The 14,863-nt window shown below is 40.1% G+C and overlaps 1 protein-coding gene across 3 annotated transcripts in view; it reads left to right on the forward strand.

The window, feature by feature from the left end:
- The window catches only part of ASAP1 (ArfGAP with SH3 domain, ankyrin repeat and PH domain 1), a 352,794-nt gene that overhangs the window by 198,446 nt on the left and 139,485 nt on the right, over positions 1-14,863 (forward strand). For all 3 annotated transcript variants that reach the window (XM_087447447.1, XM_087447446.1, XM_087447448.1), the window contains one exon: positions 660-732. In XM_087447447.1, the coding sequence (XP_087303573.1) occupies positions 660-732 (73 nt within the window). The remainder of the gene's footprint in view (positions 1-659; positions 733-14,863) is intronic.

Below are 14,863 nucleotides of genomic sequence, written 5' to 3' on the forward strand. Positions count from 1 at the left end.
AAGTAGATTAATGTGGATGTATCAATTCATCATCTAAGAAATCATTTATGAGCATCATGGTAGCATTTTCCATGCTGTGCTTTTTTAGTAAACAGAATTTTAAAATACAACTGGCATTATGTCATAAATTTTTTTTTACCCTAAAAAGAATCCTCAAATTTAAAAGCATTATGAAAAGCTCTTCAGATCACTCTTACTTTCACCTCTGAAATGTTTTTGTTCTGGCTGAAATTGCGATCGGGTGATAAGATGTGTTTTGTTCCCTGGGTATATGTGTCACTCGTGTCTTTGGCTTGCCTTTCGCCCTTCCCAGGTGGTGAACTCTCCAAGCGAAGGAAACAAGTCTTGCCATTGCTTAGGTGTCTTGTATTTCCTTTCCTGGCCACAGCTGAGCATGATCACCCACCCACTACCAAGTTATCCAGTTCACCCAACACCAAGCTTTGTGGAACAACTCTGCATTTATCCCAAAAATATGACTACTCAAATCCTGGGACTTCCAGTCTCTGAGATGGTTCATTGTTAATAAATATGTCAGTTTGCTATTGCTGCGGGACTCAGAGAAACAAATGCAGTTACAAATGAGTTTTTCTTTTCTTTTTTCTTTTTTAGTTTACTGAGTTTTCCAACATCTTTTTCTTCCCGTTTTTCTTTTTTAGGCTCTGGACCAAGATAGAACAGCCTTACAGAAAGTGAAGAAGTCTGTAAAAGCAATATATAATTCCGGTCAAGGTAAGTACTTACCAAAGCAGATAGCATGAATTATGTATATTGTCTACGGTTTTCTCTGTTATTTGTAAGATGCTAAGTTTATAGAAGACTTGTTACAAATGGAAAAAGAAGTAGGTCAAAGAAATTTGGTTTTTCTCTTTTTTCCTCTATCTCTTCTATCAGTCCAAACCTGTTACTGTTTCCAAAGTAAAAAGTAGGAAAAATATTAGTTACAGTGGGTTTTATTATACTCTTAAAAACTTAGTGAGTTACAGGTAATTTTGCCACAAGTGACATATGAAATACTTAAAAATCTCTTTGTAGCTGGTTCATCTGTAATCCAGTGGCCTTAAACACATAAGGACCTTTTCCTTCTGGAGTGTATCTGTACACATTTGAAAATCAATTATCGGTGACAGGCATGGGGTGAAAGTTAAAGAAGGGAAAGGAGCAAGGTTAAATTGAGACCTGGATAGATCTGCCAGCTAGAGTCTTGTCTGTGGCTGAGGGCATGCCAGGTAACCTGTGGAACTAAATGTTTTAGCTTTGGTCTAGTGACTTTGTCATCTTGGAGACAAAAGTACGTTGTCAGTGGATAAGACGAAATAAACCAAATTAAGATAAACAATGGGTAACCACAAGAAATGGTACGTTCCAGCACCGCAGGGAAGGGAAGAGGCTTGGAAACACAAAATGAGTTTCAAGGTCTCTGACTCACATCTTTTGTTATTATTGCAGTACCAGCTTGCTTACCCAGAGGTCACGACTCTGAGAAATCGGTTGTCTGTAATGTAACAGAAACCTGGGAGAGGAAGGCAGCAGAGTGTGGTGGAAAGGGCACAGGCATTGAAGTCGGACAGATGTGGGTTTGCATGCTTGCTCGGCCCCTTACCAGCAGTGTGGCCTTGAGCTGGTTACTTTTTTGAACCTCCGTTTTCTCCTCTGTAACACAGGAATCTTAGGACTACAAGGTTGTTGAAGGGATTTAATGAGCTATCATCTATAAAGGGCCCACCTCCCTGTGGGAATACTTGTGAGAATTCAGTAAATGCCATAAATTTATATCTAATATAAAGTTCTTATTTTATTTATGTTTATATTCTTAATTGTCGTAAATTTATAGAGCTGAAAGGAACATGGAACCAGGCAAAATCGACCCTCAGATGCTGTGTCACCTTCCTCTCCTTATCAGAGCTGGGAATCCGTAGTCTCACTAACTGGAAACCTAATAGCCTCTTGTCTTCTCTACAGCCCGGAGGCCTAAAACACTCTAATCTTAATTGTTAACACATTTTGTACCCTGGTTCCTTGATACCTCACTCGAATTTCTCTGTATCCAATAAAACAGTAACTTCTAATTAAGGTAGATAAATGATCGTTGTCTAGTTATGTAGTGACCGAATGTTGTTTTAAGTCTTGGCTTATATTATATACCTAATTTATAACTCTGTCTTAGCTTCATTTTAATGAATTACCATGATGGCCCTTTATGGATGTGAGCTCTTTGGGTAGTGGAGTGGGGTAAATAACTAGGAGGTGGTGCAAGGGGGGCCTCTGAGGTGCTGGTATTGCCCTGTTTCTTGATTTTGGGGGTGATTACATGGTTAAGTCTGCTTTTTGATAATTCATCAAATGCTACACTTAGGATTTATGCACTTTTTTTGTATGTATATGTATTATGCACCAATAAAGATATATTTAAAATTTATATACAGGTAGATTCATTGAAGCATTGGTTGTGATTTGGAAAAACAGAAAATAAGTGGGTATTTGTTAAATAAACAATAATATATCTATATAATAGAATACTATACAGCCTTTCTAAAAAAGAAACTCAGATCATGTAGATCTGAGTTTGAATCCTAGCTTTGTCATTACTTGTTAAAGTCAAGTAAATTATTTAACTTCTGTGAGTCTTGAATTGCCTCACCATAAAATGAGAAAATAATATCTAATTTGGAGAGTATTGTATGGACAAAATGAGGGAATATTTATGGCCCCTAATATACTCCCTGCCACATAGTAGGTGCTTAACCATGGTAAGTGGGAAAACATGGCAACTAGATCAATTGCATAGGTGTCTTCTCTATATTAATTCAGGCATAGGTGTCTTCTCTATATTAGTTCAGTCATTCTACAAATAACGTTGGACCAGTTTGATTTTATAGCTTATTGAGCCATTATCTGCCCCAGGAATAAGTGTCAGTTCTCCCTAATGTTATGGTTTATCTTGATGTGAGGTGCTGCCATGTTTATTCTGCTGGGGGCTCCATGTGACTCTTTTTTTCCCCAAGTGTCCTTGCTCAAGACACATTTCCCCCCTTTGCCACAATGATCCCATCATTCTGCAGCCCACACGAAGTCTCTTTACTTGGTGGCGATGTGCTTCATCTTGTTCTTTAAAGGGTTTCCTTGGGTCCAGCTGTCCTGGATATAGCAGGAGGGAGAGGTTGCCCCTGCATGTGTGTAACGTGGAGAGTTCAAGGGGTCTGCAAAGTTTGGTTGCCATTTCTTCCATTAGACTGGTCTTTCCTTGCAGTTGGAGTCTACAGCTAACTGAGCTCTGAATCCCTCCACCTGGATTCAGAGTCTTGTGTACTTCACCCTAGGTCTGCACTAGCTTCTAGCTTCTTGCTACTAGTTATATATGGCTTTTAAATTTAAATTAATTAAAATCAAATAAAATTTAAAATTCAGGTCCTCAGTCTCAATAGAACTCACATTTTGAGTGTTCAATAGCCACATGTGACTAGCGACTATAATATCATACAGTGCAGACACAGGACATTGCCATCATTGCAGGAAGTTCTTTTGCTGCTGTAGGAGAACATAAGTTCCGTTGTATTATAATTGTTGACTGGTCTCTCTTGCATTAGACCTGTGAGTCTTAACCCTGGTTGTTCGTTAGAGTCACCTGAAGAGGGGCCGGTCCGGTGGCGCAAGCGGTTAAGTGCGTGCACTCTGCTGTGGCGGCCTGGGGTTCGCTGGTTCGGATCCCAGGCACGCACCGACGCACTGCTTGGCAAGCCATGCTGTGGCGGCGGCCCATATAGAGAGGAGGAAGATGGGCATGGATGTTAGCCCAGGGCCAGTCTTCCTCAGCAAAAAGAGGAGGATTGGCAGATGTTAGCTCAGGGCTGATCTTCCTCACAAAAGAAAAAAAAAAAGAATCACCTGAAGAACTCTTAAAACACAAAAACAGGAATCCCTCCAGTCTACAAGCCAACAGTTGTTTCAGAGTAGGGCCCAGGTATTGGGATTAAAACAAAATTACTTCCCAGATGATTCTACATGCAGCTAGATTTGAGAACTGCTGCACTGACCTGTGACCTCCTTGATGAGGGCCGGTATTGTGTCTTTCATCTTTGTATTTTGTGCATTTGTCAACATAGTTTATTAGTTTGTTCAACAGATATTTACTGAGCACCAATTACATGCTACTATTCTGGTTGTTGGGTGTATTGGACAAATCAGACAGAATGTCTGCCTTCATGGGTTTTAGAATCCAGTGGGAGAGAGAGATGTTAATCAGATAATCAAACCAGGAAGTATTTATAATTAGAAACTGGAAAGTGCTATAAAGGAAAGCTTACAGAGTACAAAGAGGGAGATAACTAGAGAGATCTGATGTAGTTTGAGGAGGGTGCTAAGGGGATTACCTTGGAGGACAGACACTCCTTGGGTGTTTATACTGCACTGAGCTAAGCCAAACAAGCCTATGAGGTAGGTCTACGATTATTCTTATTTTATAGATGATGGAGCTGAAGCTTCAAGAGCCAAACTGTCTTGTCCAAGATGCCACACGGAGCAAGTAATGGAACGAGAGCCTAGCTGACTCCGGTTTTGCTGTTTAGGGCTCTATACGTGTCTTCTACCTGACACTCAGCAGGGTCTCAGCAAGTGTGGAATGAATTGCTACATGTTGGCCAAATAGGTCTCTGAGAAGCTCTCCATGAGTGGCTGTTAAATATTCACTAATCATGAATATTCATAAGTGAATCGATCACCTGTAACCTCCCAGCAGTGTAATCCATAGAATGACTTTGGTGGTTCCTGGATAGGGACCACAATAGTAGTTATCGTGCCCATGGCTTGGAAATGTGGAATAAACTCAGATCTTACAGACTGCTGGGCCTGGTGGGGTTTCTGCAGTTACTGACAAGTATAGCACCCCTGGGTTTTTGGTCAGCTTGTGTGGGCAGCACTATGACATTTAATTCTTAAAAAATAGCTAGATGAGTAAAACAGTTGCAGATCTTTCCATGATACATGCTCAGTGGAATCCAAGCTATTCCACTCCAAGGGCTTTTGGCCTTGTCCAGAGAAGCCACAAGAGGCTGAACCCTGATATCTGTTTCCCAATGTGTTTTCATAATTTTCTTGTTTTCTCACAGTGCTCAAGTGATACAAAACCCATCTGATGCTCTTTAAAGATTTGAGAAGCACTCATATATTTCTGATTTGAAATTACCAACCCCCCTCCCCAAATGCAAGATGGTTGCAAGATGTTTGAGAATGGTGAAGGATCGTAGTCTTAAAATATATTTATTATTTTTACACATAGGCTTTATTGGTATTAATTAATAAACGGTATAATAATAACAGAAATTTTACTGAAAAAAACAAATTATCTCCATGTAAGCCCTTTAGTTTGCAAATGGCTTTGGGAATTTCTCTCTTTCTCTTCCTGTCCCTGCTGTGTATGAGGACATTTTGAAAACAAAAAACTGAATTTTTGAACTGCTTGGATCAAGGGAAAATTTTCCAAGCCATTCAGTTTTCCTGTGTTGTTTCTAAGTTTTGAAGTCTTAACGTTATTAATCTGTGAAGTATATTGTCATTTAGAAAGTGTGCGATGATGTGTGTGTCCCTCCCCTTCTTCCTTCCCTCCCTTCCTCCCTCCCTCTCTCTCTCCCTTAATATATGTTTAAAATAGCTAGCAGTTTCTTGAACACCTTAGAGGTTTTAAAATATGTTGCAGTCTTGGACACTTTTTCTTTTAAAAGATGGACCTAGCTCTCTTCCTCATTGAATGTGTGCCAGACTGATAACTCTCTTCTGATGAATAGAATGTAATAGAAGTGATACCATGTGATTTCCAACGCAAGTTCATAAAAGAGAGAGCTTCCACCTGGTCCCCCCCCACGCCATTATTTGTTTTGGAAGAAGCCAGCCGCCATGTTGTGAGGACACTGAAGCAGCCCTGTGGAGAAAGGTCTCCCACCAAAAACCACCACTAAAGTTAATCGGCTGGTCCCAGTCAAACCTTCAGGTGACTGCAGCCCTGGTTGACATCTTGTTCTCAATCTTTGGACGAGACCCTGGGTCAGAACAGTAGAAGTGGGGCTGGCATTCATAGGATTTCTAACCTTGCGAGCATGGGCATGCGTAGACATATCGTAGGCCCACTGTAAATTGGTGTATGTCTCGAGAAAGAAGAGCTTACTGCATCTCAGTGCTGCTACAAAAACAAAGTGATACACGGTCTGCTTTTATAAAATGGAAGAGCCATGTGATTCATAGTAAGCATGGGTGTACGAAATTTGTTGTTCTGTCAGATGACTTAGTTGAGTTGAATTCATTAATCTTTTTGAACAGATACATTATTATTACCAAAACACACTCGTCTACACTTTTCCTTGGGAGTCAAGACCCAGGATATTTCTGCTACTACGTCTTTTTCTGTGACAAAAAATATGTATATACTTTTTGCACAAATCAAAAAGTGTATTTTATTATTATATGGTGGCTTCCTTAAAATTTATGCCAAGATATATTTGGAATACATTTTAGCTTATTAGTAACATATGGTGCCCCCTAGAAATCTATAACATTGTTAGTCTGAAAGTTTGGACTGTTAAATCCTTTAATTTTAGGGAATAAAAAAATGACAGTGGTATGTAATTTGATTACAAGTGTATGATATGGAAGTCGTATTTCCAAAATACAGCTAGATTGTCTTAAACGGTTCCATAGCTTTTTCACTTTGGGAAAGAAAACACTTGGCTTTCTCATTGCCTTCCCTCTTATTCCCTTCCTTTTCAGTTAGTATTATGTAGTGAGTAGTTTTATAAGAACATTTGTGTTTTTTAAAGCAAAATTGCCTTGGATTTTCATTTTGATAATGTATCTATTTTAAAAAATAGCTCATAACATATGATGAAATCTAAGATTTTAAAGGTAAAATACTAAATAAACTCATCAGTGGATAGGAAGTGAAGTTTTTATATCTAAGTAACTTCATTTTAGCTATTTTTTTAGTTAACATTTTCTCAAATGTGAAGGTATAGTGTGAAGTGAATTGTAACTAGAGTTGGTAAAGTTTGATGTCTTACCATGGTGTCATGTAATGGTATTTTTAATCCTGTGTTTTTCAATGGGGAGAAAAATTTTCTTAACAGGCATAGATAAATAAAATAGATTAGAATTTTAATAGATGTAGAAGAATAAAATGTTAAGAGAGATTTTCTCTTTTTTGCTGTTTTCCAAGTTTGTAGATAATAATCTGATTTAAAAAAAATTTTTTTAATTAAAGTAAGCTTGTAAGTAAAAAAATAATTCTAAGCCCTCGGAAGTAAAGGCTTTAAATAGAAATACTATCGTCGTCCCTCAGTATCCACAGGGCGTTTGCTCCAGGACCCCCAGCAGATACCAAACTCCGCTGATGCTCAAGTCCCTTATACTATACAATGGCGGTGAGCCCTTTGTATCCCGCGGGTTTGGCATCCATGTTTCAACTAACTGTGGGTTGAAATAGGTTGAATCCGCCCATGCGAAACCCTTGGAACCAGAGGGCCAACTGTACTGTAAATACCTTTTGGTGGTGGTAGTGATTTGAGCAAATTACTAAACAAATTACTTTGGGCCTCAAGGCATTTTGCATTCTTGTGGGTCCTTTATTACTCGTTAAGAGGTGAAACCAAATTGAAATAATGAGTTCCTTCAGAGTGGTCAAGGAAGGAGGCTTTTCCAAAGGGGAGTATACTTTTCCAGGAGAGTATTACTCCTCAAATTATGTGGAGATAAACTGGAGGAATTTTATAAACTGCCTTTAGAAAACTGAAGTCTCTTTCCAGAATAATCTTGAAACTCTAGGCTCTTTAGGAAATTCCAGTTTTTGTGTTTAAGCTGTTGGCTCAAATATTCTGTTGTTTGAAATCAGAAGCCACCCTTGTGTGTGTGTGTGTGTGTGTGTGTGTGTGTGTGTGCACTTCCTCCGTTTTGCTGGTCTGGAATGGGTGCTCTCAATTTTAAAGTGAGTTCATTCTTTATGATGTATGCTTGCATCTTATGGGAGCACACTTCATGAGAAATTAACTCATTTTAAATAAAATTGGGAGCACTCATTCTACAACCAGTAGTTTGGGGTTTTTTTGTTTTTGTTTTGGTGAGGAAGATTGGCCCTGAGCTAACATCTGTGCCAGTCGTCCTCCGTTTTGTATGTGGGATGCTGCCACAGCGTGGCTTGATGAGTGACGTGCATGTCCACGCCTGGGATCCGAACCCATAAACCCTGAGCCCCTGAAGCAGAGTGCACGAACTTAATCATTACACCACTGGGCCGGCCCCAGTTTGGGGTTTTTTTTAAGCCTCAAGATGAACAACAAAAATACTGTTAAAAGTGAATACAAAAAACATATTTCTCTGCCTTAATGGTCCAATTTTGAAAGAAATAATAAATTATAGCTACTGTTTGTTGAGTGCCTGCTATGTGCTGGGTACCTTAAATACATTTATGTTTTCACTTAATCATCTCAGTAGTCCTGCGTGGAAGATGTTATCCTCCCCAATTTAGGGGTGATGGAACCTGGTTTACATTACTTACACAGCTAGTATGTTTAAATTTAAACCTGGTTTAAATTACTTACACAGCTAGTAAGTAGCTACGAGGTTTGAAACTTAGGTCTTTATGATCCAGAGCTGCTGAGGCAGAATTGCCAGATTATTAACTGTTAGAGGAGAGTGACTGCTGACCCAGGATGCGACATCCAGGATTCAGTGGAGTGCAAAACTTGTGGGCACACTGCCCTGGAGCGCCTTCCAAGTGAAGAGAGACAGGCAAGTAAAACAAGCAATAATCCTATAGCATGAAAGTGCTGGATGGGTCAGTTAAAAAGAGGAACAGTTTTGTTGCTTCAGATATAAGCTGGAACTGGAACTTACTAGCCACGAAGTTTTTCTCCAAGCTCCCTCCTGTTACTAGGTCCTCTGTAATTATTGTAATTTATATGTGAACAGTGAAGCACTTAAACCAGTGTATTCTCTTATGTAGGCTAAACACGCCTCCAGCACACCATGACTAATTTATTGTGGGATAGGTCAGACGGATTTGGGCTCAAATGCTGATTTAGCTCCTGATTGGTGGCAGGGGAGCACTTGGTCAGAGAACACTTCAGGGAATTGATCCTTCATTTCTGAAAACAGAAAACTAATTTCTACCTCATTGGACTGTTGTGAAGAATAATACATGTAGTGCAGCTAACCAATAATGGTGGTAGTGATGATTACCTTCATCCTCGTCAACTTGAGGCTTTCTGAAATAGTGGGGGAAAATCCGAGACAAACCTAGTTTGTCATCTGAGATCCACTACCGGGTAGATATGTGCAAATTGCTTTGTCTTGCCCCCACTCCACCTCAGGCTTCAGTTTTCTCATTTCTGAAATGAGACTATAATACTTACCTTGTTGTGAAAGATGGAAGAAACATATTTGAAATATTTAATATGATACTGGGGCATGGTAATCCTCAGTGGTAATTATTATAATTATAATTAATTGCAAAAATTTAATCAAAGCTGGAAAAATTTTAGCCAGTGTTTCTTTGAATAATTTATTCTTAAATTCTCCTTTTTCTTTCTGGGACTCCAGTTACATGTGTGTTAGACTGCTTGATGTTGTCCCACAGGTCATTAAGACTCTATTTATTTTTAGTCTTTATACTCTTTGTGCTGCAGTTTGGATAATTTCTGTCTGCCAGTCTTCAAGTTTACTGCTCGTTTCTTCTGCAGTGTCCAGTCTGCCATTATTCTTATCCAATTAATTTTTTATTTCAATACTGTAGTTTCTAGTTCTTTATTTCCATTTAGTCCTTTTTTAGAATTTCTGTCTCCTCTGAAATTCATTTCTTCACCCATTTTGTCTTTCTTTTCCTGGAGATTCTTGAACATATTGGTGATATATATTTTTGAAGTTGTATACTAAATCCAGCATCTGGGTTGTCTGTGGTTCTGTGGACAGTTAAATTGCTGGTGATCACCATCACCTTGATCCTGTAAAAGGCTTTCTTAGAGTGAGTTTATTTCAGTTTTGCTCACAGTCCTAGGATATTGCCCACAGTCCTGCAATATGTTCCAACAGGCTCCGTATTCCTAAGGCATGATCCTTCCAGGGTTTCACCCTAGGGTGTTTACCAAGCCCTGTGAACTTTGTGGGACTTGAATTCCTTAGTTTTTCCTCAGCATTGGGAAGTGGCTGAAATCTGCTCAGCTCTTTAGATGTTGTTTTCTGCTGGGCTCTCTGAAGTATCATTCATGCATGTGCAGTTCAGGGTCAGTCAGGGATCTGAAAGGAGAGTATATGCAGATTTGAGGGCTCCCCTTTCTGTGACTTCCTCCTGTCTAGGATTTTCCCCCTCAATTTCTAGCTCCTAAAGCAGTCCCAAACTCGGACACCTCAGCTCAGTAAAATGCCACTTTCTGCTTGAATTCTGTTCTCCTTGCCCAGCGTGGACTGAGCTCTGTCCTCAGGAGAAAATCCAGTTAAATATGGTCTTCCCGGGCCGGCCCTGTGGCTTGGTGGTTAAGTGCGCGCGCTGCGATGCTGGTGGCCCGGGTTCGGATCCCGGGTGCGCATCGAGGCACCACTTCTCCGTTCATCCTGAGGCCGAGTCCCGCATACAGCAACTAGAAGGATGTGCAGCTACGACATAACAACTATCCACTGGGGCTTTGGGGGGAAAAAATAAAATCTTTAAATATGGTCTTCCCAAGTGGGGTTCCCTTCCTTGAAGTGTCACTCTCCTCCTGTTTCTGCCTGCTTTTGTTTGCTCTCCAGTGGCTTCAAATGGTTGTTTTTTGTATTTTGTCCGTCATTTTTGTTATTGACAGGACCATTAGCCTCGTGCAAGTTACTCCGTCTGAAGTTACCAACTGCAGCCCTTTAATTATAATAATTATATATGAGTAATTCATTTATTAAGCACTTTTTGAGCTTATAGCTGTAAGAGATTGACAGAGCACTGGTGGCTCATGGGAGGTTACTATGTTTTAGGGTAGTTGGACTCATGGAAATAACTATAATATATGACAGTACATGACAAGTGACTCAAGAGAGGTATGCCTTCAGCTCAAGTTAGTGATCACAAATTCCTGAATACAGAAAATTGGCATTTCATTTATTCAGTCAAAACTATTACATGCCAGAGAGGTGAGTGGGTAATAGGACAAACAGGAGAAACAGTGATTTCTGCCCTCATGAGCTACAGTTCATTGTAAAGTAAAATGTATTTAGCTTACACTCAGCTTTATTTGAGGTTAGGTTTTAAAGTCTGTGTGAATGGAAAATAACCCATGGGGTCAAAGTAACCCTGGAAAATCTTTGAATGGCCTGTACACTTAAAATATAACTCATTTGGTGTTTTTACAAAGTATTGGCATTCCTTTAGGAGCCCTGGTATTTAACACACACACACACACACACACACACAGTCTTTAGACAGTCACCCTTAGTCCAGGGAGTTGGAGTCACCCTTAGTCTCCCTGTGAGCAGATGAAGAAAGAGCAGATTGTCACTATTCCTCCTGCCCCTCACCCCCTGGGACACATGTTCATTGAGTGTAGTGGGAGGCTATTTACATTGTTTTTGCTCACTCTCTCTCCTTCTTTTGGATTTACTAAGTTAAATCTCATCAGTTAAAGGCACAGATGTGTGACTCCATTGTGGTTTTCAGTCCTTTTCAACTAATCCTTTTAACTGCTTAAAGATTCAGGTTAATGACTATCTATAGTTTTCTTTAAGGACCACCTTTCTGCCTTGAACAGACCCTCCTTGACAATTACAGTCAGGATTCTACAGGCTGCCTATACCTTGCCGCCTCTCATTCCAAATTGCATTTTGAGCACGCTCTTGGATGGTTTTATATCTCATCAAACTAGGATTGTTTTTTTCCTGTATAGAGATGTTGCAGTTAAACTGTAGCAGAATCTGGAGGAAGGCCAGGGTCTTTGGTTTTATTTCTGTGTATGGTGTTTTCCCCGGGGTTGCTTAAATCCTACCTCTTTCGCACATGCTCTTCTGACCACATGGAGTATCACATGTGAAGCAAATCCATCATGGTTCTTCACATGAGACACCATCTTAAAGCACTCATGCTTTATGATAACCTCTAGAAAGCAGTCATGTGTGTGTTGAATTCCATTTGTAGTTTGGATGTGGATGTGAATTCTAAAGTGTCTGTTTCCAGCACTCCAGTTGAGTCTTTAGCCAGAAAGGTAACTACTCATTGATTTTTCTGATGCCCTGTTTGAGTATGGAAATCAAGCATGTTACTATTGATTCTGAAGTGTTTTTCATTAATAACCAGTGCCTCAGGACAGAACACTTGGCGGTTGATGGAAGATGACTTTGCATGGCCAGTTTGTCACTTGCATTCACAGACTACAGAAGGATATTCACAGATCTCCCATGTGTCAGATAATTGATCAAATGTATGCTTTTTCTTTGTGGAGGATTACAGGGGGCTTTCACTCTGAAACCCCTGGGGCTGATTTTTTTTAATGGCATTTTCTGTTTGTTTTTTTTCTCATTGTAGAAGTATAGTGTGGCTAGATATGTTTGCTGTAGAAAATTCAGATGAGCTAAAAGAAGAAAATACTAATCAGCCGTGTTTCTTTTTTAAACTCCTTTTCATTGTGTGTGTTCTGGATCACAGACAGCACACTTAGGTGGCACCAGCACATTTGTCGCTCTGCAGCCCTGTCTCTTGCTTTCTGCGCTCAGGACGATGCCTTCCCAGGAGTGCTGAGGAGGGGAGACCGGTGCTGCTGTGTGTTTGGGGGTGCTCTCTGCTGCCTGCATGGGGAGGGTCGGAGGAGGCCTGCTGTGTCTCTCAGGCAGGAGAGCTGGATGTGACCTCTGCTCTGGCTAGAAGTAGCTGAATATTTCTTAGCAAGTCCCTTCCTTTCTCAGGACCTCAGTTTTCTTATCTATGAAACAGAGAAGATGATCCCTACCATGTCTATTTATGAAATAGTTAGCAGTTATAAAATGAGATGAAGATTCTTTTGCACTGTAGCCTAAAATGCACCATACATACCCTAAGGGGAATTCCTGCGGTCCAACAGATAATGCCTTTTCCCAGCGACTGAAACCAGAGAGGCCCACCTGCGCCTTTAATCTCTTTTGTACACATGGTGCCATCTCAGACTCACTGGACTCGGTGCCCATCAAGGGCAAGAAACTTTGTCTTTAGTCAGCTAACGTTTTCTCTGTGATTCTGAACATTCTGGGATCAAAAATCCCTTTATAATCTGAAAAAAACAGACTTTCTCCTCTGAATTGAGAAAAACTTGCAAGGCAGAATTTTTCAGTGAATTTTAGGGGTTTTGGGAACCTCTGAAATTGAGGTTCAGAACCATTGATTGATATAAATAGTACGTTAGTACATAATATATGCATGTAATATATATATGTATATAGTATTGATACATAAATGGTTACATGAGTAAATAAGCATTGATTGGAAATGTATGCTTTAAAATGTTTGCTGACAGGGATAGATGATCAAAAATAGTCTGAGAGCCACAGTCTAGAGGGTATCTGCTCGGGCCAAGTCCTCTCATAGGCTACCTCATCTACGAGGGCAAGAACCCAGTGAGGTTTTTTATTTTATCTCTAATTATTTTACACATAATCTATAAGCCAAGAAGCTAAAGTTCAGAAGGACTAAGAGTTGTACCCAAGGCCACAAACCAAATGACCTTTTTATCCCATTGTGGGTGCTTGATGAAAGTTTATGAATTAATAGTAAAGTGTGGAGCCATATTTTTAAATTACACCTATTTCTAAGAAAACTTAGCTCCACTAGATGATGGGTAGTCACACTCTGGGAGGCTGGAGTAGGAGCAGAATTGGTTGTCTCCTTTCTAGCTCTTGTCAGGGGCCAGACCGCAGAGCATTAAAATTACCTAGAGAGCCATCAGAAAAGCAGAGTGTGATGTGTATTTTATCTGGCAGTTGGGAAGCCTGAATGATGGAGCCAGAAGAGAGAACATTTCTGCTTCTGCTGTAATGGAGCGATGTTCAAGTGCCGTTTAAATGCTGAGTAATAGCCCTGTGGAACTCTGCATGCGTCTTTTCTTAGGGCTATGTTAGTTAATGGATTTGTCAGTGCTGTGGAAATGGGAGTCTGCCTGCTGAGTTTCCAGATAACACCCCAGGGGCTGAGGCAGATTCTTGCAGAGGCTTGGCTAGAACTATGAAAGAATAAATCCAAATTCAAAATGACCTTGAAAAATTAGAGGAATGAATCATCCAAAGTGGCACGGAGAAAGGCAATTAAAAAAAAAAAACGTGCACAGGGCTTTCTGCCTCCAAGGATGTTGCCTCTGATCTTAATAATAGACCTTTGCAGTGAGTGGTGGTGGGAACAGATGAGGAAACTGAGGCCCAGGGAAGTGGAATAACTTGCTGGTAATCAAGTAAATGTTGTATTTGAACTAGTTAATGTTGTGTCTAAGGAAATACAGACTTTGGACTCTAATACAGCCCTCATCCCCCAATAACATGGTGTCTGTAAAATTAAAACAGGTTGTTTTCAGGGTCACAGGATGGGTGTTGCTGGTTTTATGGATTGGTGTGGCAGAAGGGGTCTGAGCCGCAGTCTAACAATGAACAGGAAAGGAGGGAAGTGCTTTTAAAACCTTAAAGCTGCCTAGTTCTAGACCAAAGACGGTGAGCTCTCGAGAAACCAAAGACCCCATGTTAGTTTCTCTGTATCTCTGCCCACTCAAGCAGCCACTAGCTTCTTTATCCCTGGGTACTTGATGGTGCATTTATGGTATGCTGTTACCTCTTACCTGGAATGTACCTTACCCCAAGTCCACTTGTTAACCAACTACTACTCATTCTTCAAGTTGCTGCTCAGTTATTCTCT

This window comes from Ceratotherium simum, chromosome 23 (genome assembly GCF_057802395.1).
Source record: "Ceratotherium simum simum isolate JZ-2026a chromosome 23, ASM5780239v1, whole genome shotgun sequence".
In the NCBI taxonomy this organism is placed as follows: Eukaryota; Metazoa; Chordata; class Mammalia; order Perissodactyla; family Rhinocerotidae; genus Ceratotherium; species Ceratotherium simum.